At 39.0% G+C, this 23,645-nt stretch overlaps 1 protein-coding gene across 1 annotated transcript; it reads left to right on the top strand.

Annotated features, from left to right (window-relative positions):
• Positions 1-18,146, top strand: sae1 (SUMO1 activating enzyme subunit 1). Its single transcript, XM_044353573.1, has 9 exons — positions 1-207; positions 1,363-1,474; positions 1,940-2,113; positions 7,395-7,540; positions 8,263-8,362; positions 9,123-9,228; positions 13,715-13,859; positions 15,199-15,268; positions 17,836-18,146. The coding sequence occupies exons 1-9, from the start codon at positions 107-109 to the stop codon at positions 17,926-17,928; spliced, it is 1,047 nt and encodes a 348-aa protein (XP_044209508.1). The 5' UTR covers positions 1-106; the 3' UTR covers positions 17,929-18,146.
• Positions 18,147-23,645: the final 5,499 nt, after the last annotated feature.

Genomic DNA, 23,645 nt, shown 5'->3' with positions numbered 1-23,645 from the left:
CCTGCGTCCATTAAGCGGGACTGTCGCGGCATTTGAAACATCTGCCTCTTTTGCTGCATAAAACGACGACTTTACGGTGTAATTCTCGTCTTTGGAGTGAACTGAAATGATCGATATGATCGAGAAGGAGGACCCGGTCATCAGTGAGGAGGAGGCGGCTCAGTACGACCGGCAGATCCGATTGTGGGGGCTCGATGCCCAGAAGAGGTCAGTTAGCTTTTCAGGCTAACGTTAGCGCTGAAGGCTTGAGCTTTCTTCTCTCCTGCTGCACCGTTTTGGACCAAAGTCTTTGCTTTCAGATTTTGAAGTATGCATTTTGGATTTGTGATCAGTATAGAGGATAAGTTGCAAGCAAATCATGAATGATCGATACATTTTAGCTTTGTTCGAGGGGAAAATGCATGAAACGGAAAGCGTCGATGCAGGTTAAAGGACAGTTTCACAGTTTTTTAAGTGTATCTTAAAACTACAGTCAGATGTCCATATGAACACTATGTAATCGTTCCTCCTGTTTATACTGGCTAATAAAAGACCCCCCTCAAATGCGCTTCCTAAAGTGAGATCCACACAGCCACCATATGATGGAGAAAACTAATAAAGCTAATTAAGTTTATTTTCACCTCGGAGTGTCATACAACGAAATTCTTGCTACCCTTGCACATAAAGGAAGAAAGACAGGGCTGCAGGGCATCCAGACGAAAATCCATTCATTAACAATTTATTAACATTTATAAACTGCAGACTTTAATTATTTTCATTAATGACTTATTAAGTTTAACTGCAGAATCACCTTTCAGGACTTTAGGGGCTCTGTAGCTTTCAATGTAAGTGATGGGGGGCCAAAATCCACAGTGTGTCCACACAGTCATTTTGTGCAAAAATGCATTTAGTCATATTAAGTGGATATCTGCCATATTTATAGTCTTTTTAGCATCAAATTCCCTCTTTGTGTTTCCTCAGAGTGTTGCCCTGTTGAGCTGTGGTGGAAGTATAGTAACAAAAAGAGGAACTTTGGCACTAAAAAGACTGCAACGTTGAAAGATATCTACTTTATTTGACTCATTTGGATGCTGAAGTTTCATATTAGCTTCAGATACACTTTTAAATATGTTTTTGCACAGAAGAAGGACTGGTCAGTATGAATAGGAGGAATGATTACAGCAAGAAAAACAGGTTTCAATGTTCATTTGGTCTCCTGACTGTTGTTTTAAGACATACTTTTTAATTACCTTACATCACAAACACAACCCATATAGATCATATGATTGCAGTCCAAAGCAGTGAGCAGTGATTGAACAGATTTCCATCAGCATGACATGAAGTCTGCATTTTGTCAGCATGTGTTTGGGTTTTTTTTGACAGGTTGCGAGGGTCCCGTGTGCTCCTGGCAGGTTTAGGTGGTCTGGGGGCTGAAGTGGCCAAGAACTTAATCTTGGCTGGAGTCAAAGGACTCACCTTGCTGGATCATGAACAGGTTCATGAAGTTCACACCCTTTTTTCTTGTCACACACAGCACACAGCCAGTCACCCATAGGGAGGTGCTTCAGTTTGAAGCTAACATTATTTATTTTTAGCTCTCAAAACGACATCTGATATATTCATAGAGCTGAATAATAATTTTTCAGTTTTTGCAATACTACATATGTCCACTAGATGGTGCCTGTGACAAAGTAATAGCCTTCAATGATTTTCTCTGCCCACTGCTCCCAATGATGAGACAATCCAGCTGTTTTGCATTCATCTTATTGTGGTGACATTGCAATAACAGCTTCATATTGTTTTTAAGAGAATAAATAATTTATAGCATTCATATTTTGCCCTTTTTGATCCTGTGTAGCTAAATCATTTTTGAAAAATGACTATATGTAAGTTGAGTGTTAAGTCCTGTACATCCTAATCCTCACCCCTCTTTGGTTTCCCCTGTTTGTGTGTCCTCCAGGTGTCAGAGGAGTCATGTCGAGCTCAGTTCCTGGTTCCAGTGACCGCTCAGGGTCAGAATCGAGCCCAGGCCTCTCTGGAGCGAGCGCAGAACCTCAACCCGATGGTAGAGGTCCACGCAGACACCGACAAAGTCGAGGACAAACCAGATGACTTCTTTCTGCAATTCGATGCGGTGAGTTGGAAATGAAGTGTTTTATTAAAGAAGAAGGTTATTTAAAGACTAACTAAAAGACAGATGTATTCAAATAAACTAAGCAGGTACAACCAATGTGTATTTTTCTAAAAGCAAATGTGAAAACATGTTAAAGCAAAGAAACACTGAGGAACCTCTTCACATTCCTGGGTTGATTTTGTTGCCTGTTTGTGTATTTTTCTAAGTCTTGTGTATAATTGTCCACTTGCCAGTTTTATTAGCTACACTTAACTTATTAAACTAATGCACTATAATACAACAACCCTGCAATAAATCCTACTGTCATGAAAATTATTATTGGGTTAAGCTGAAATGTGTTTCTAATATTTAATCCACCATAATTCATATAATTGGAACAGACAAAATATTAGAAACATCTCTCAGTATAACCCAACGAAGTTTAACAGCACAGTAAACCACAGCCTCTAAATTGACCATTAAATAAATCAACTAAAACAGATTTGAATAAAAACTGAACATGATGGTAGGATGGATGATTCATCACAGGGCTGTTGTATTATACTGCATCAGTTTTTATCTAGATGTACCTAATAAGCTGGCAGGTGAGTGTAGATCACATGTACTGAAAGTGTTTGTGCAGTAGCATTATTTCCTCTCGGATTCTTCAAGTTAATGTGAGCACCAAGTCTTGTAACACTCAGTCTGGCCAATAGATGTTGCTTGAAGTCCATATTGTACATCAGAAAACTCCTTTTCCTTGTTTTGCTTAGTGAGGCCCTTTGATCAAAACACCTGCATTAAGTTGTTATCTATTATATGTTGCTGCAGTAAAGGCATTGGCTTGGCTTTATTCTTCAGCCTGGATAGTCTGGATTTGAATGTCTTTCTTTCAACTGTTTTGTGTTATAATTAGCATACTAATAACACAATGAGGACAGCTGTCAGCCTTATATGGCTCTGTAGGATTTACAGCAGTACTCAGAGACTATTCTCTTCATGTAACACTTTGCTGAACATTCAGACTTGCAAGACAAATAAACAAGCATCGGGCACCTTGCAGCAGTTTAATAAAAAACATTTTAACCAGATGGTATTAATTATAGTTAGTGTGAGTAACTACTGAGTATTTAGACAAAAATGCATCTGCTTTGTCTTTGAGGAAGTTGGATCTGGAAAAACAAATAAAAACAGTGACTTTTAGGGCTGTAGTCAACCAAAGAAGGGGGGGGGGGGGTAGCTGCGCGACCAGTGGTTTCCCAGGCAACGACAGAGGTTGACTCACGTACCGGAAGAGCGCTGCACAGAGATTCCCAAATGCTATCGATTTCAGATATTCAGTAAACGTTCAGTACGGTCAATAAACGTTGAGTACAGTTTGACCCATGGATGCATAAAGAGAACTGGGTACAGGAAGAGCGCTAGGCTTTGAAGCCAATTTAACATAGCGGCCAAACCGTGTAATTACAACGTCAAGTGACGCACACTGGCCCAAAAAGACTTTTTCCCATAGACTTACATTGTGAAAAGAGACGTCTGTAAATCAGTGGATATTTTTTTCTGAGCGTCACCACCCCCGCGAAATGACTTGTCTCACTATCAGAATTAAATCCGTTTGGTCCGATCACATTTCAAAAGCCTAGAAGAGCCGCATGATTGAATTGTTTTATCCCCGTTCAAGTTAGCCGAAGGGCTAAACCGGAAGTAGCCGACTCGGCCCAGCGAAAGTCACTAGTGCGCATGCTCTATGGGCCGCACAATGCGGAAGACCCGGGTACTTTCATACCAGGAAGTCGATTTTTTTTTGGCTTCATGCGCCACTGAGCAACTTTCATAAGAATGAACGGGGCCCCGCCTCCTACGTTGTATCCAGTTCTCTTTATACATCCATGGTTAGACCCAGCAGTCTCCATTAGGTTGGGCGAGTTCAAAGTTGTGAAAACAACGGGGGTGTTTTGAATACACCCTCGTTTTCACAGGTAATTTGTTAGTCTGTCCCTCCCGCCGCAGGAAATAATGGATTACTCCTGGAAAGCTATTGATGTAGCACTTTTCTCCTTATAAAAATAACACGGAGATTATTCGACCAATGAGAATTTAGTCGGACGAGAGCATATCGACCAATTAATCGACTAGCAGACTAGCTTTTAGTAGTGTGCATCCATATTGAACAGTGTTGGAAAACACAGCGCTGAAATTGTGCATTGCTCAGACATTGGTGGATTGTGTAGAAATAAGGGCTACGATTCCTACAATGTTACACGAAGATGAATGTGAGCTTCGTCAAACACCATTAAAGTCGAGAGTCTGCTTTAATGGGTGTCATTATTTTATTTCAAATCCAGTGTGCAGGAGTATAGAGCCACCATGTCGAGAAGATAAATGGTTGTACTGTATAATACCTCAAACTCCTGTTGTCTTGTATTTACACCTGACTGAGGGGAAATCGCAAATTAATACAATAATTTTATCATCCTATAACTGTCATCGTGTGGTTGCTACAGTGCTATAATGAACATTTTCATTATCTTTTTATTGTTAATCCAGTAGCTGTGTTAAGAAGGGGCAAATTTTTTATTTTATGTAACACAATGAAAGTTGCTTCAGTGTTTGGCATCCGTTTCCCATAACAGCTGTACACACAAGCCCAGTCTATCACTGCTGAAGGCAAGAATGTATTCAAACACCATCAGAAGCATAACACAGATTTTTTTTTTTTCTTTCTTTCCCTGCTGTTGTGTCTGAATTGTCGGCACTCTTTCTCCCTCTGGGGGTGCTAAGTGAGGGTCAGGAGGAGGGAGAGCGGGACGGGAGGAAGGCGGCGGGTGCTATCAGTAGCACGGTGTGAAGTGAAGAGGACGGGATGAGATGGATGTTAGTAGGACAGAGGGAGGAAGGATGAGGGGGGGGGGGGGGGGTTGGAGAAGGGAGGGCGGGATGATTTTAAAAAGCAGGAGATAAAATAAAAAAAAGGGAAAACAGAGGGGGGTCTCTCTCTCTCTCTCTCCCTCCGCTGTAGACCACTCGTCGCTTTTATCTGCTTCCAGGGACGTATCTGTGTGTGGCTCAGCGGGAAGATGGAGGGTGATTAAAGCGGAGCAGTTGGAGTGTGTTTGCAGTTTTCATATAAGAGGCCTAATTACTGAGGGGATGAATACAATAGAAAAACACACACTGTCCATCTGGGTATTTGCAGAGTACAACTGACTCGCTGCTGCTGATCGGCTCAGTCGCTCTCTTCGCCTGTTGACTAGTTGTTTTTTTTTTTTAAATTATTATTCTTCTGCAGTGTTTTATTGCACTGTGTCTCGAAAGAAGGAACAGAAAGATACCACACAGATAACATCATGACAGGCCAATAAATATGCAGCGTTTTTTTTTTTCCTCACATATTCAAAGCACCTGAAAACTTTTTTTTTTTTTATCTTTGACTAACTGTCAAACATATTTTTTTTCCTGCTGGTTTTAACTGCACCCACTTCAAGCTGGTATTAAGAGCATGCAAAGAAAAAAACAAAATGCCTTCAGTGGTGTAATCGGTCTAATTTGGCTAATATGGCAGCGTTCGTATTAATTGATTTAATTAATATGCTCTAATCACGCGATTTTATCCGGGTCAAATCATTCTCACAAATCATTTCTAGGAAGGAAAAAGGTGGAGGCTAAAGGCTGATGTTGCACATCCAGCAGGCGCCAAGAGTACTTCTTCTTTTTCATGTTGTTTGTAAAAGTTTTTGCACTTTTTGTATGAAAATTAAATGAGGTCAGATTTTGTTTTACTGGTCAGATAGAACTGGTTTTAACTAGTACGATGCTATTCTACCATTCAGCCTCTCATATGTTTGTGAGCATTGAAGTCCTGCTTATCTTTTATCTCAACACACTTATATCAGTATTTAGTATTTGGGAACACTCTGATCTGTCTGTCTGTCTGCTGCTGCTGTGTCAGACTCTTCAAACTCAGATGTGCAGCATCAGCCTTATCAGTGAGCTGGGGTTTGTTTTTGGGTGTGCTGGGCTGGGTCAGCAGGATAAGGTGGACCCAACCCACCGGTCAGTTGTTTACAGACGGACACCAGCCCATCCTGCTTTTAACAACATGGTAAACAGCTCAGTTGGTCTTTTGTGTGGCTGAATTTGGCTTCAGCTTCAGTTTGATCATTCTTTCAGGGAGTTAAACTACCGCCGTCTGCTGCGGTAGGTGTGTCTCAGTCAGTTTGGCAGCTGACCAGTTACTGTTCTTTACTGGTCTAATAATCAAGCAGGCTGGTGATGAAAGTCGCTGATGAATTTTAGTTTGCAGCCGTTTTTCAGTGATTAAAAATATGTCTGTGTGTTCCTTTAGGGATAAATTGTAAGACAACATTACCATTTGATATTTTCTGTTAGTGCGAGCAGTTTCATTTTTAGTGTTATGCTAATAGAAAATGGAAATGTGAGTGAATAACGGCACAAAAACAAAACAGCATGCGTGGTAGAGGAGGAAAAGGTGCCCAACACAGTGGGAGTTCAGTTTCATGAATTTTCATCAAAGATGCAGAAAGGAACAAAACACATATCTTATTTAAGTAAACAAAGTTGGCAGTAAGAGATATGTAAAGTGTTCATATCTGCACATGTACAGTGTAGCAATGGATTATTATTATTATTATTCGGCTCATTTGAAAGGAGTCTCTCTTCAAATCTTGGATGAAATCCTCTTTTGACAATCTATTGTTGTTGTCGTTATTGAGACACAGCCAATTATTACGTAAGTTACAGAAGCTGCAAATGCAACCTGTCAGATTTATCAGATGTATCTCTGGGAGCGGTTTGGATGGTGGAGAATGGGGGGGAAAACTTATAAAACTGCCCCAAACAACATGGTGCTGAGAAAGAAACCTTGTAACCTTGGTTAACTTTGTCTCATAATCTCTGAATGGCAGGTTTGAATCCTTGAAGAAGCCAAAAAACAGCACAAAAAAATATTTTTTTTCTTCTAGAGTCTAAAACTCTGCATTATAATTATTTGTAAAGAAGAAATTCAGCTAAACATCACAAAGTTTACTGTTAAATAAAAGGAACATGTATGGATTCATAACTTTTTATCAGCTATGTTCTTCAACATTATCTTTATATGTTTTACTGTGTATATAAAAGAGTTGACTACATAAGAGAACCCATCTTGGTTGGTATACCTACAGTAGGGGGTCAGCGGCTGTTGCTTGAGGCACTTTGGCATTACTGGTTATACTGGGGAATTGATCAGGCAAACCCTCGGACTAGCGAGAAGCCTCCCTGACGAGCCTTTTTCCTCCCTCAGGTTTGTCTGACAGGCTGCTCCAGAGACCTGATGGTGCGGGTCGACCAGTTGTGCTCTCAGCGCAACATCAAGGTCTTCTGTGGGGACGTTTACGGTTACTACGGTTACATGTTCTGCAACCTCGGAAAGGAGTACAGCTATGTTGAGTAAGTGTAACATTTGCATTCCTCATTCGTGGGACCTTTTCTTTGCATGCCCACATGTTTATGTGGGTTTCTGCAAGATGTTCCAGTTTCCTCCCACCATCAAAGACGTGTATGTTAGGGTTAATACTCCCAGTGTATTGAGTGGGTCAAATGCAGAGGATACATTTAATTTCAGTGTATGTGAGTCTTGACAAAAATCCCATATTAATGGCTGTTATAACAGACAAACAGTATAAGTTCAGTCATCTGTATCACTACTAACTGAGCCATGAAGTAGTGAAAAAAGTAGAAAAAGACTCCATTTAAGCTGCAGTGCATCACCTTCATACAGTAACTAAATCCTCTCATATCAAATCATTATATTAATCAATCACATTAAATAACTAAATGTTGCTTTTGATTAGTTTATAGGAAATGCATACACCCGCTGTGCATCCACACACCTTCTAGAAGTGATGCTAAAATAGTTTGCTGAGCACATTAGTGACGGTTGAGCGGCTTCAACAGGCGGAACTATAATTATTTTAGGCAGCAGGCAGATTTTTCTTCACACTGCTGCTTTTGTAGCTTTCAGGTCCGCCGCAGCTAAAATGAATTATATAGATGAATTTGTTTTTCTAATGTAGTAATGTAGTAGTGACCCATACTGTAATACTGACCCTTGTGTTTAGTGATAATGTTGGATATCTTTATCTTCCCTCGCTGTCTCTCTCTTCTCTTAGGGAGAAACCTAAACTAGTGAAACCAACTGGAGATTCCAACGATGGTCCAGAGGCAAAGAAAGCCAAAGTCGATCCCAATGAGACCACCATGGTGAAAAAGGTGAGTGGACGGACACACAGCCGAATATGTTTTATTTTATCCAACCAGTCATCCATTTTTATTTACTGACTTTTGTTTGTGAGCACTAATAATATTCAGAACATTGCACAAAATGTAAAAAAGTTCTCAGAACATTTTTGATTGTTTGTGAGGTTTTATTTTCTTCCTCACATGTCCAAAATGAAAAGTTATTAAGTCTTCTTACTTTCTGTTTCTTACAAACATGAACTAGTTTGTAATTTGTCTGCCTAGTGAACAACTGTAAACTGTAAAAAAGTATTTCATCAATATGACTCCAGTTCACCTCAGTTAGGTTTTTTTGGCATTGAGTTTAACGAATCCATATATTGATTGATTTGAATTGTTTATTTAAGTGTCTTGCACCTTTCTGGTGGGATTACAGGACACCAGACAAAAGTAACCAAGATGGTCACATGACATATCGTAACGTACAGTTCCACAGATTCAGAAATAAAACATTTCAGAACATTTAGTTTACATGGAGGAAATGTCCCGTTATGATAGATACAATATTCTCTGTATTAGCTGCCAAACATCTCTTATAAATCTCACTAAAATAAAAATGTCCAGATTAAAACGCCGACTCAGCATCGGACAACCAAAACAAATCAGGGTTTTTCAATTCTATCTTTTCAAACAACCAAACAAATCAATCAAACAACTCTATTATTCCTAGAGAGACATGAATGAATTAATAGACCACTGACATGACATGTTGTCTTTATCTGGTACCCAACAGACGACCAGTTTCTGCACCCTGAAGGAGGCTCTGGAGGTTGACTGGTCGAGTGAGAAGGCCAAAGCGGGTCTGAAGCGAACTCCTGTGGACTACTTCCTGCTTCATGGTACTTAAAAGTATAACTTTGATGATTAAACAAATAATTTGTTAAGTAAAAATACAAAATATCCTGCAGTAATGTAGGTTGTTTTTCTGTAATTTGCATCATTGTGGATTTAAAACCTTTTGAGGTTTTTTGAGTATTTGTCAGAAAAGATCAATTTATGAGTTTTTTTCAGATACTTTGGTCTCTGGTAATTGCTGATGGAAGTTGTTTTATTATTTGCATTTTATAAGATTAATTGATTAAGTGAAAATATAGTCTTAACAAATTTGCAGCTGCAGTATAAAGACGTCAGGTCTAAACATACATGATCTGGATGACTCAGAATTTATAGATAATGAAGATAATCAGCAGCTGAAACCCTAAAACGTTTATTTTCTTGGTGTTAAAAAGTTTTGAAATTAAAGTTTTAAAATTGTTTAGTTCTTTTAGGAGTGATAATTTTTAAACTGGGAGCAGCTTTATCTTTTAAATTTGACTATTTTCATGCTCTGAAATTAAAAGAACTGTCTGCACGTCTTCCTGTCTGCTCGACCGTGTGAAGGTCAGAATCACAGCAGAGTTTTTCATGCTATTAGATAACAAAATAATGTTGTAAATAGTAAATATTATTACCGTTTTCTCCAACATTTCAGTAGAATTTTTATGGCGAGATACATGTGAGATTAATCAGTGTTAACTCTGTGGAGGAGGCAGAACACAAACAATATTTCCGTACAGAAAACTGATCAAATATCACAAAGAATTCTGAAAGGCCTAAAAAAGTATAGAAATCAGAAACCGAGAACGCGTAGGATCACTCCTGCCAGACTGAAACACATACCGCGAGCATGCAAAATCACTGGTTCCAATTTCGATGACGAGCTCTGATGGCACATGACCGGAAAAATCGTATCCATAAAGTTTAAATGTCATCCTAAGTGAAGGGTGAAGTGTTAAATGGAAAACGACGCCCGAAAGTTTGTAAAATTCAATAAGCTGATTCATTGAGGGGGGGGAGGGGGGATGTTGTTACTGACTCATAATTGCACATCAATAATCATGTAAACTTAAGGTTAATTTTAACTGTACCTTCCTGTTTTTCAGGTTATTTACAGTCTCTGACCTTTTTTTTTTTTTTAAGAGTTGTTATTGTCCCCCGTGTCACCTGCACCGTTCTCACACGTTACACGCTAGTTTCCATCACAGGCCGTCCATGGCCAATCATGTGCACTGAGGGTAGAATAGAGAACAACCACGACACGTACACCGCATGACAACAAGCATATAGGGACAGGAAATCAACAGAAAATAGTTACTAGGTGTAAAAAAAAAAAAAAAAAAAAAAACAACAACTTTTGTTTGTGCATAAATACAGAAAATAATGAAAATTCAGTTCAGCTTCGGCAGAATGCATAAGTCACAAATATGAGGTGAAACGATGCATTTCTGCAAGATTATATAATATTTAAAGATCATATAGAATTAATAGTGTTCCTCACTGATGGGAAATTTCCTTGCAAAAAGTGCATCTAACAAAAAAACATTACAACAACATGCTACACGTTATAAAGATCAATCCATATTCAAACTAATGAGAGTTAGAATTAAAACACTTATTATTACTACTGAGTTGCTGTTAAGATGAAGACTTGCAGTGGAAATATATAATCTTTTTAAGCAGTGACCCTTCACCCAGGCAGCATCAGTTCAAAAACAGAAATGAAGTAAACATTGTCCTTTTTGCACACCACAATAGCTTTCACCTATAAAGACAGAGGAAATGATACGCAATGACATAATGGCATATTGTGCCTCTCAGCTATAGAAATGAACAAACACATACATCACCTGTACAAAGTGTTATACACACCTAGTGCTATTTTTAACTGTGGCGCTTGCATCATCGTGATGCAGCTCGCAACAACATATACATACATAACTATGTAAACTATAAAAAAAATACAAATTACATCATTTTAAAGCATGTTTGTCTTTCACAAAAATGCATATCTGTATTATCATTGACTGAAATGGGTGACAAATAGAAGTTTAAAATGATTATATTGATGCATACTTTGGAAATTCACACCATTGCATTGCACTGCAGTGTTGGGATTTTGAAAGTAAACAGATGTTTTGTAAGAAAAGCTTACAATAACCATTTTTTATAACCTGTATTTACAATCTTTGAATTAATTGTTTCCTCAGAGTTTTTTATTCTTTTCAGGATGGGGAAAAAAAGGGGGAAAATGTCATCATATCAGATGTGAAAAACATTGACTGACTGATATTGAACTTTTAAAAATCAAACACCCACAAATAGCAGCCAGATGCAGTCATGTGACAGTGGGTGTCTGGTAAACTTATTTTACTAATCAGCTAATTTGCTTCCTAATCACTAGAGTATCGGTACTCGACAGAAATAACCCAGCACCAACTAGAATCAAAGCTTCTCCAGTCAAACAAAACCTGCATTCGATCCTTTTTGTACCCAGATCTATTAAAAATTAACTATTTGTATGGTTTTGCTTGCAGCCAATCACTGCAAGTGTTCCTAAATTTAATGCAACATGTGATTGACCCACTGAGGCTGCAGCTGCAGCTCATACAGTCTGTGGTGACGATGCTTCATTGTACAGTTTTGCACATTTATTTAATAAATATGTCAATAATTTGAAGCAGTTTCAAAATGTCTTTGCGTAAAAATCCTGTGGTCATGGGTATCGGATGAAGTACTGTATCGGTATCAGTATTACTTTAAACGATACTCAGCCCTGCTAGTCTTTCATCGTCTGCAGGTGGATTATTTTTGAACATCTCTGCTGGTTATTTTCAGGTTTGTGCGAGCCCTCGTGGCCTTTTAATCTAATAAAATCTCTGAAACTCCCCTCTACCCGCTACCCAGCCTCGCCCTGCTGTCTTCAGTCTGATGCGTGTTTGAAGTCGATTTTTCTGAGTGGAAACACCGCCTAATTTTTTTTTTTTGTGTTTGTTTTTTTTATTGAGTGAAGATGAGACAGAACGCGGTGTTATTACTCCTGTGCTGTTTCTATAATTGGAGCTAGCGGTTGTTGTTTTGGGCGACCGATGAGGAAGTGGCTCTTCCTCTGTTACAACTGCTTCCTGTCTCACTAGGAACAGTCGGTGATCTGAACCGCAGGTGGGGCGTGTGCACGTCTGTGTGCTCGCTTATTATCATTGTCATCTCTGATCTAGTTAATCTCCGTTTTTGTTTTTTTATTTATATATATATATATATATATACATACACAGAATGTAGCCTGATAAGACAAGTTGACCAGCAGGAGATAAAATGACATTAATATATATAAAAAAAAGCAGAAAAAGAGAGAAAATCTGTGTATTACAACATGTAAAAATAAATCATACAAGTCCTGTTCTGCTGCCAGCTCTCTCTCTCTCTCTCTCTCTCTCACTGCACAGATATTGTAACATGCGGAAAAGATATTGTTTATTGTATTTGACCTTCATCTGCAGGTTTAGACGTAAAAGGACCATCTCAGATATTTTCCCCCCTTCGACTTTAATCTGCAAAGACGATCACGTATCACCACTGCTGGTACATGTGTAGGGTTTTTTTTTTTTTTTTTTTTTTAGAGATACTATCGTTGTTCCATCCACGCGCACATTTTATTATAATCTGTTATGAAATTTCTGCTTGATTTCCTGCCTGCTGCAGCCCCTTGAGTGTGATGCCATTTGTGCCAGTCTTTAACTTTCTACTAAACACTAAAAGTTTGACTGATTAAAGGGCAGAGCTGTGGTGTGAAAATGATTCATCGCCACTACTCGCGCGCTGGTGGAAATGGCCGTGGGAGGACCTGACTTCCTCATGTGGTTTTAAGTTAATGGACGAACAGGAAATATGTGGGCGACGTGTTGATGTGTGCGTCTGTGTGACACTATGTGGAGAAGTCAGTTACCGTTTGAAATATCGCTTATGACCAAATAAAGTATGCGCTTCTGATTTTTTTTTTTTTTTTTTAATTTCTCAATCAGTCCTGCAGTTGACTCTTGGAGACAGGAAGGAGGTTTTTCTTTACTCTAAGAGGAAGCACTAATATATGTGTGTGTGTGTGTGTGTGTGTGTTTGCATGCATTAGTCTGTGCAGCCTCTTAATTTGATGTGGGGAAACGTAGGTCTAATCGGATGAAATGGTTGATGGTGCAACCGCATACCGATCTTATCCTGTTTCAAAGGGAGCAGCAGCCAAGATGAGATGTTGTCTTTTCCATAAGATGATAATTCACGGTGGAAGTCACTTGAAAGCGTGATGAAATTATAAATGGCAATAGTGCAATAGATTATATGGAAAATATTGCTTTAGAAAAAATGGTGTAAACTTGTTTCCAGCCTCTCAACTGTCTCCCCCCCCCCCCCCTTTTCTGTTTCTGTTTCTCATGTTTCCTGATCCCCCCCCCCCCCTCCTCCTCCTCCTCTCTCTCTCCCTCTCTCTATCTCTCTCTCTCCCCTCTATCTCCGCAGTCCTGTTGAAGTTTCGCACAGACAAAGGCCGTGACCCCGACCCACAGTCCTCTGCGGAAGACAGTCAGCTCCTGAGACAGATCCGTGATGACGTCCTGGAGGCCCTGGCGGTGAGCGGTGACCTCCTGAACGATGACTTCATCAGGTACAAACTGTCATCGGATGATTCGCTCCGATAAGAGATGGAGGCTCATTAACAGTGTCGAAGTGTCTCTAATCTAATAAATACATTTAAATAACCAGGATACAGTTTCTGTGCTCTGATGAGACACTTTCATGTTTCATTTTTCACATCCTAACGCTTCTAATTAGGGCACAATGAACCCTACACATCAACTTGTCAACAACAACACTGATATATGCAAAGGATTTTACTTTTTAACTGCTTTTGCTCAGCTGTTTTTATCAGCTGCTACAACAATAAACTTGTGTGGAAAAATAAATAAATTAATAAAAGGAAAGCAAAGATCATAAATCTCTAAGCAAGGTCTAAAAAAAAGACCAAACAGCCTGTAGCCCCTTTTACACAGCCAGTTCATGGTGGGAATGTTGCACCTTTTATTCTGTATAATAGGTACGGACACAGAGTCGGCGGGGCAGAGTTACTCCGCCAATAGTGGTGGAGAATGGGGGGGGGGGAACTTATAAAACTGCCCTGAACAACATGGTGCTGAGAAAGAAACAGCATCGTTTTCTGTAACCTTGATAAACTTTGTCTCATAACCTCTGAGTGGCAGGTTTGAATCCCTGAAGCACAAAAAAACTAGAGTCTAAAACTCTGCATTATAATTATTTGTAAAGAAGATATTCAGCTACGGAGGAAGTCACAGAGCCGGACTGATGTCTATCTGTGTAAAAGGGATAAAAGGCGGGAAAGGGAGCTGACGCTGTTGTGTTAGACTTCACACCTCTGAATCCACACTTCAGTGTGAAAAAAAAAAAAAAAAAAAAAAGCAAAGGCGGCTTAATGACGGGTCTTCTTCACGGCTATAATGCAGGATCTCTGTATGAAAGAGCCTGATGATGAGCCGTAAAGTGGGGCCGGGCTGGAAAGTCTGTCTGCAGATCTGTTCTGGTTTATTTATTCACAGTTTTCATTTTTCTGATTTGCAATAAGAAAACATGGATTTGCAAGTTTGTTTTGTTAATAATCCAAAGATAACTAACGCTGATGAAGATTTAATTACTACACTCTCACATACACACTGTGGACAAAAACAACATGTTACTGTTATTTTGTCCCAAAGTCTGAATTGGTGATTAACCCAAACATCCATGAACTCAGTTCAACTAGGCCACCACAGTAATGGCGGCGGCGGCGATGCTTAACAGCTCGACTCATAAATCAGACAGTAAATTAGTGTGTGGCAAGGCTCCAGGCTTTTTTTTTTTTACATTAATAGCTCTGGAGACAGTAATTTTCTCAGTTTCTTCACACTTTTCTGTTTAGTCACCATGTTTTTTCTTGTACTGTCTGTCCTCAGTTTCTGCTTCTCTGAGATGTCTCCCGTGTGCGCCGTCGTGGGAGGAGTCTTAGGACAAGAAATCGTCAAGGTAAGCGTGTAAAAACACCGGGAAGCTATTTATGCAACCCAATCAAAGCGTCGTGCTGCAATCATAACGTCAGGAAACGGTTTGCGCCATCACTCTGAATGTTATCCGCTCTGATGAAGCTCTCAGGATCCATCGTGTTGCAGTAAGTGATGAAGACGGTGTGTGTGTGTGTGTGTGTGTGTGTGTGTGTGTGTGTGTGTGTGTGTGTGTGTGTGTGTGTGTGTGTGTGTGTGTGTGAGGGAGTCAGTCAGCTGACAGGTGGCCACTCCGCCGGTTCCTGGGTCACATCCAGGAAAACAACAGCGACTCTGCTCTGTGTAGAAGTGATTTTCAGTGTGACCACAGTGCGGCTCAGTGTGACACGCTGGCAGCAGCCTCTTTTTAAAAAAAAAAAAAAAAGAAGAAATGATTTATAACGTCCTCCGGGCTGAACAACATAATAAACTCATTGATATCGCAACATAAAAGAACATCATATGGACTTCACTAGGAAATCCAATTGGAAACATATGACTGAGAAGATACACTAACACTGTTTATACATATGGAAGATTCCCACAGTAGAAAGCCTGGAGTCCGACAGTACGTGCAGACATGAGAGTATAAAAAGAAAACTATTAATCATATGAGTCAATGGTTGATATTCACGTCATACACTTAACATAGACAAACATTTGTGTGATAAACATAATAACTGTGACAAGATGTTTAGCAATGAAATAATAGACGGTTCTGGTAAAAAATAAACAAATAAGATGACGGTAAATTTTAAATTAAATCAGTAGAAGTTGCATATTAAAAATAAAAATATAAGTATACAGGGGCTTCCACAGTTATTATTGTGAGTAAAACTACATTCACAAGTCCAGCTGAAGCAAATATGAGGCTTCAGCAGTCAGTTAGACAAATTAAATGTTTTTTTACCCCAAAGTTGTATATATATATATTTTTTTTTTTCTTATTGTTAACAAATCTAATGTGCAGAGCAAGCAGCAACCTCTGGGACTGAAACTGAAGCCAACTGCAGTTCCTCAAATGGCCACTTGAGGCTCCAAGACCCCCATGTTAAAATAACCAACTTTACAGCAGAAATAAACATGTTTACAGCCTGGTACAAAAAAAAACAGTTTTGGTCTCTATAGCTAATTTCCCCTTTCATGACAACTGAACAGGGAGTGAATTAAAGTTTGCTAGGTTGCTTGTTTCAGCAACCAGGCTTCATTCGGCTGCCTCTGCTCCACTTCTTTGCCCATCTTTGATTGGCCGGGAGTGACCTGAGCTTCAAAACCACTCTAAAGAAACCAGTGGATGACATCACGGTGGCTACGTCCGGAGCCAAACCAACAATGAACCGATCTGCTTACAAGTATTGTGTGTTTTATCCAAAATCCTGATGCATCTTCTTCCTCTGTGCCGTAGAGCTCCGTTGTTGTCCAAAAAAAAAACTATTAAAAACACGTCAATGAGCCACACCGCTGCCCTGGGCGACATGTTCCTTCACCACAAAGAGTTCAGTCACGTTAGTTTGTTTTAGAAACAGCCGATAACAGCGATGACGTTTTCAGGAATAAGATGCATCAGGCTCTGGATAAACACACACACACACACACACAATACTTGTAAGTAGGATGAGTTCATTGGCGGTTTGATTCTGCACATGAGATTTGTTGACAAAAGGAAAAAAATAGTTTATCCTTTAACTTTGGGGGAAAAAAAACTCTCATATTTGCTTCAGCTGGACTCCACTTCTGACTAATCTCATGTCCTAGTTTGAATGTGGTGACTTTGAATCAGCCAGTTGTTGAAAAGTTGTCCAGCTTGATGTGTAAGTTAGTTTCCTCTTTTATAATCTTTTAAGATTCATCTCACAGATAAAAACACTGTTATTATTATTATTATTATTATTATTATTATTATTATTTAATGCACCAGTAGACTGTAGAGAAAACAGGCTGTTCTCTCATGACCTGAATAAGATTTCACCTCCAACGCTCAGCAGATTAGAAACGATTTTTTTTTTTTTTTTTTTCCTGAGCTGTCTGCGTGTTGACCCCCAGGCTGAGGTAACCGGGAGTTCAGGTTAGGGTAAGAGTGAGTGTGAGAGGGGAGGGAGGGAGGGAGAGGAGGGAGGGGAGGGACTGTCAGTTCAGAATCAGACTTATTGGCACGAGGCCAACTTGCCGTCTCTATGGTGATTACGAAACCTACGGCAAACAGGCTGACTGATGCCTTCGCCGGGTTGAATCTGACTTTATTACACTCAAGCAGAGAAAACTCACTTTTATGGACTGAAGCAGTGAGGAGTGTGACGGACGAGCATCATGTGGGTTCACATGCTCTAATATGATAGAAAACTGGCTTTAAAACTGCTTTCTGGTCATACTGGTTTCCTTAATAACCTTTACAGTTTTAGCACGCCACAAAATATTGTGGCTTGGGGTTAAAAATAACATAAAAACTGTATATTATTATTATTATATTTTATGGACAATTATGACCATAATGGTTCATTATTAAAGACACATTTGGAAAGAGTCATTAATCCTTCTTTCTTTCTGTTTTTTCAGGCTCTCTCCCAACGAGACCCTCCACACCGGAACTTCTTCTTCTTCGACGGCCGTAAAGGCAACGGCATAGTCGACTACTTTGGACAAAACTAATCAGTCTACACAAAAACTCAAAATCCAGCAAACTACTGTCTCTTCTTTAGTTTGTTCTGTCAGATTATTTATGTCAATAATTTCTCCACTAGTCATAAAATTCTTTTTTTTTTTTTTTTTCTGTCATTGGATCCCGTTTCCCACAGAACCTGACGTTTTCTCAAGCACACAGTGGGATTTTTTACATTTGCTAATAAAACATTGTTTGATAAAAAACATTCTGCCTCAGGTCTCTGTGTTAATTTAACCTCGCAAACATGTTTTTAATACTTATGTGCCAGATGTAGGTGATGATCCAGACCTTGAATATGTACGGTATATATCTATTTGTAGTCAAAAGTGTAGCCATAATTATTATGCTGCATTCATGTGCTGCTGGAAAAATGGGAAATCTCGGATGTCAGCTGTTGTGTTGCATCAGCATGATTCTCTCATATCAAAATCAAACATAAGTCAAAATCCTTGCGATCAAATCTGAGTAAAACTACGTGAACCTCTTTAACCCCACAGAGGCTTCTGTCATCGCTACCATTTCATGCTGTGCAGATGACCCGGGCTCAAAGATTTAAAGTTTCAGCGTCAGATATGATGAATTACAAGGAAAATCTGCTCATAAATTAAAATATGACGGCTTTGATTTAAATATACACTGGATTATGTGAGGTTCTTTAGGAGAATTTGGGGGGTTTTAAGTGATAAAAGCAAACTTGCAGTGTTGAGAGTCTCAGCTGTAATTCAACAAATCAGTGTGGTGGATTTGCCAAGAAAGTCAAAAGTGTTGTTTAGCCGAGGGTATGACTGTATTTGGTTAAACCTCTCACTGCTTGGCATTGTGACTCATCAAACCAAACATGGCTCCACAGCATGCAGCAGTAGAATAATAGGAAGAGGCGGAGGCAGACATTCAAATGAGCCTCAAGACAAACTCAGAACATTTCCTATCCTATTCCTCCCAAATAAGGCAACAACAACAACACAGAGAGAGAGAGAGAGAGAGAGAGGGTGTGTGTGTGTGTGTGTTGTGTGGGGGTGGAGGGGGGGGGGGGGGACCAGCAGCAGCAGCAGCAGCAGCAGCAGTAGTAGTAGTAGTAGTAGTAGTCCTGTGGCTGACCTCAGCCCTTGAACGTGTCGGGTGGTTGAACCCGTTTAACCCGACAGACCTGTGAAACCTGAACTTGAGAGATGAATCTTAGATGGAAAAAATGAGACTTATTTTGATGCAGTTTTAAAGGTCTTGAAGTGCTGACTGCTGTTGTTGTTGTTGTTGTTGTTGCATGTTGTTGTTGTATGTTGTTATCTGCAGGAACAGCAGATCAGTGCAGCTGCTGATTCACTCTGCTGTTTACCAAAGAAAAAAAAAATGCATTTAAATCAAAATACAACTAAAATAAAAATAGATTCAGTTTCATAACAACAGCATGTATTTGAGACTGTTCTGCTGACTTTGCATTACTGGTTATCTCATCAAAACTTTAATCAGCAACACACTTCAAGTCATGTAAATATGATTTAGTAACAGGTTTTACTGTAAGAAGATGAAGAAGGGAGTTGTTGCCTCCTACTTAACATTTTAGGATTGACTATTTGTCATTTTTTTTTAAGTAGGAGGCCAACACTGATGCTTTTTGTAATGAAAGTACGTCAAACATGTTTTTGTTTTTTTGTTTTTCATGGTGACAAAGGTTGAGTTAAAAGTCAAAATTCTGACTTTATTCTCACAAATCTGACTTTAAACTCATGACTCAAATATATTTTTCACATGTGGCCCTAATCCTCCAACATAGAAACTGCAGAACACATGTTGCATTCAAGCAGTTTGACATTAGTTTGCAACAGTCAATCTATCAAATAATGTTGATATATATAAATATAATGATTTTTATTCCCACACTTGGACTTTGATGCTTTCAGCTGCTGTTGTCGGACATAAAATGTCACTTTTTTAAAAAAAATTAAGATGGGAAAGGGTTCACTGCAAGTTCAATCATCAAGACATCTGTGTGGAAAATAACACCCGTAACAACATATGGAATAAAACATTTATATATTTCTGAGTGGCTGCCATGTTTGCAGCCGATTGCATGATCGCTGCACCAAAAACAAGCGGCGCCTTGAAATGAAACCAGAGGAGTGATTAGGCAGTGCCGGGTGCCACTGCTCTTTTCCTGGGATTAGGAAAGGAGATTAATTATAGAACGTCCCTTTAAGCCCATTCTGCCCTTTTAATTAAACCTAAACTCTTATCTCCCAACACACACACAGTCATTCCCACTCTTTACACACTCAAGACTTCATGCTGACTCTAACATACTTTATCGGTTTCTCTCCATTTCCCTTTTCATCTTGTTTCTCTCATTTTTCTCTCTCATATAAACACACACACACACATACACATAGTTAAATCCCAGGTCTGCGCCCCTGCTGTGTGGACACTCTCTGTTATGGCCTCCACTTGGCAGCAAAGAACAAGCGCCTATTGCTGCGACCAATCAGATCGCTGATTTTGCTCTGCGAGCGACGCGATTGGCTCGTCCCGCAGATGAGTGTGAGTGAGGATATCTCTTCCCGATGCTGCCTGTTGACTCAGTAACAGACAAGTGTGTGTGTGTGTGTGTGTCGGCTCGCCAGGAGGTCCGTCCGTCCTCCCCCCTCACGGACTGACAACAACTAAATGTTGATTTTGTTTATTATGTGTAAAAACAACAATAAATCTATTCCTTAACGAACACATAAGTTGCAATAATGATTCATTACAGTTGTTAAGAGGAATAATAGCTCATATTAACCTGTTCAACAGCTGTTGCTTTGGATTATTGGATGTTAGGAGCCATTTTTTATGTATTGAGAGGCAGAAATCCTGAGTTCAGTTGCATTTTATGCTTTTGTTAGATGATGACAGTAGAGAGATGGGGAATGACACACAACAAAAGGTCCCAGCCGGGGCGTGAACCGGGGTCATTGAGTTTATGGTCGGTGCCTTAATCCCTCGGCCACCATGGAGCTACTAAATGTAGGTTTAATTCAGACAATTCATATCCTGAAAACACGTCGATTCCTGGCTGTCAGAGGACTTTTCTCCAGGAAAGACTTTGTAAACCCTTCTAAACAGTACCGTCAGTGTTATTTTGGCCACAAGTAGCACAAAACAGACATTTAATTATATGGTAATAACCCCAATTATTCCTCACACTCACTAATCAAATACTCACAAAAGCTGTTTTTGGTCTGTCATCACATATTAATGCTGTCAAGACAATATTTTATCTGTCATTCTTCATTTTCAAACACACATTATCAGTTATGCACTTGCAGCTTTTTGCATTTTTCCTTTTTTTTTTTTTTTTAATGAATTGTGAAATTCTACAAAAACAAACCAGATGATAAGTACAGAAATTCAGGTCTCCTGGTCCCTTGATGGTGTCATTGCTGTCGTATTACAGTCATGTGATGATGTGTATCTCTAAATTTGCTTGTAATGTGTGTTAGTGAACGACACACTATGAGGGTTATTTAAGGTCTCTTCAAAAGCATCAAAACATGAGCTGATCTAAGTATTTTGATGCATGTCTTGGACCAGATTGCCATGTCGACCATCGTTGTAAACACTTGTGGTGTGTGTGTGTGTGTGAGAGAGAGAGAGAGAGAGAGCAAGGAGGGTCTTGACCTCATGTCTAATCTGTGGTGCTCTCCAGATGTGACGCAGACCACAGTAGTGTCTGTCCATCCGCTGTCACGCATGGCCAGAGGTCTACTGCCCCCCCCCCCCCTCCCTCCCCTCCTCCCTCCTCCTTCCCCAGAGGCACTAACATCTGTTAACATCTGTTGAACCTGATCCAAATAACTGCTGCTGTCCACGCCCGTTCCACCACAGCAGCGCCCTCCCAAAATGTCCACAGTGTTAACTGGTGACAGAAAACTGAAGAGACAGATACTTAGAACTGGCCGCCCAGTTTGACATCTGGGCTTCTGGGGAACATCTGTATAAATATCAGGTAGAATGTAAACACAAGCTAACACAGACTCATTATTAGCAAATCACTTCTTAAAGCAATTGTTCACCCCTAAAGTACAAATAAGTCTTCATCTACTCATGTGGTTCACATTGTAGGGTTTGGGATCCTTTACTAATTAATTAAGTAATTAATTTAACTAGAAAGTGTCTTTTATAAGTGAGATCTGTCCAGAAAGGCCACGTAGAATAGTTTTCAAGGTCCAACACAGTCTTTTGGGACATCATGAGTTAATTTGTAGGATTACAACATACATGTTTCTACCGAACAGATGTTCCTCAGAAAATATAAACCATGTTTCCTTGTGAAACTCCTTCTCTCTATAGTTCCTCCTCAAACCACTTAAAGTCATCATGTTTATCTTTTTACAGCCCCAAAACCATTTTTATTAGTGATGTTGTGTTACAGATGTGTAAAAACTGTTAAATTTTAAGTAATTGGCCACTTAATTGAAGATATTCAGTTCCTGAACTGTGGGATTAGACGACAAAACTACTAAATTCTCTTTTAGAAATACAAGCTAACATAGACTAATTCATTATTAGCAAATTACTCCAAATGTTCACCTCTAAAGTACAAATAAGTCATCATCTACCAGGAATTATCTTTTATAAGTGAGATCTGCCCAGAAAGGCCGCGTAGAGTAGTTTTCAGGGACAAACAAAGTCTTTTGGGACGTCATGAGTTAATTTGTAGGATTACAACATACATTTTTCTACCGAACAGATGTTCCTCAGAAAATATAAACCATGTTTCCTTGTGAAACTCCTTCTCTTTATAGTTCCTCCTCAAACCACTTAGTTATCATTTTACAGCCCCAAAACCATTTTTATTAGTGCTGTTGTGTTACAGATGTGTAAAAACTGATCATTTTAATTAATTGGCCACTTAATTGAAGATATTCAGTTCCTGAACTGTGGGATTAAAAGATAAAACTACTAAATTCTCCTTTAGAAAAACAAGCTAACATAGACTAATTCATTATTAGCAAATTACTCCAATTGTTCACCCCCTAAAGTACAAATAAGTCATCATCTACTCGTGTGGTTCCTATGTAGGGTTTTGGATCCTTTACTAATTAATCAAGTAATTAATTCAACCAGGAAGTATCTTTTATAAGTGAGATCTGCCCAGAAAGGCCACGTAGAGTAGTTTTCAAGGTCAAACAGTCTTTTGGGAGGTCATGAGTTAATTTGCAAGATTACAACATACACGTTTCTACCGAACAGATGTTACTCAGAAATTATTGACCATGTTTCCTTGTGAAACTCTTTATAGTTCCTCCTCAAACCACTTAAAGTTATCATGTTTATCTTTGTACAACCCCAAAACCATTTATCTTAAGGCTGTTGTGTTACAGATGTGTAAAAACTTCTAAATTTTAATTAATTGTCCACTTAATTGAAGATATTCAGTTCCTGAACTGTGGGATTAAATGATAAAACTACTAAATTCTCTTTTAGAAACATAAACCAACATTAAAGACTGATTTTTCCTCAGAATAAAATGTAATTACATGTTAATTACATGAAGCATTATGTGATAACACAAACAAAAATAGTAAATAGGCTCTAAAAACTTTAATCCTTCATAATTTATCATACAAAAATGTAATATTAGTTATTGTGATATGAATTATAATGTAATTAGTTGTACATTCATACAATATTACAGCAGATGTTAGAAATAAAACACCTAACAAGAGTA

This window comes from Thunnus albacares, chromosome 6 (genome assembly GCF_914725855.1).
Source record: "Thunnus albacares chromosome 6, fThuAlb1.1, whole genome shotgun sequence".
NCBI lineage: Eukaryota > Metazoa > Chordata > Actinopteri > Scombriformes > Scombridae > Thunnus > Thunnus albacares.
The sequence above is the reverse complement of the archived record's forward strand: the minus strand, read 5'-3'. Positions and strand labels throughout refer to the sequence as shown.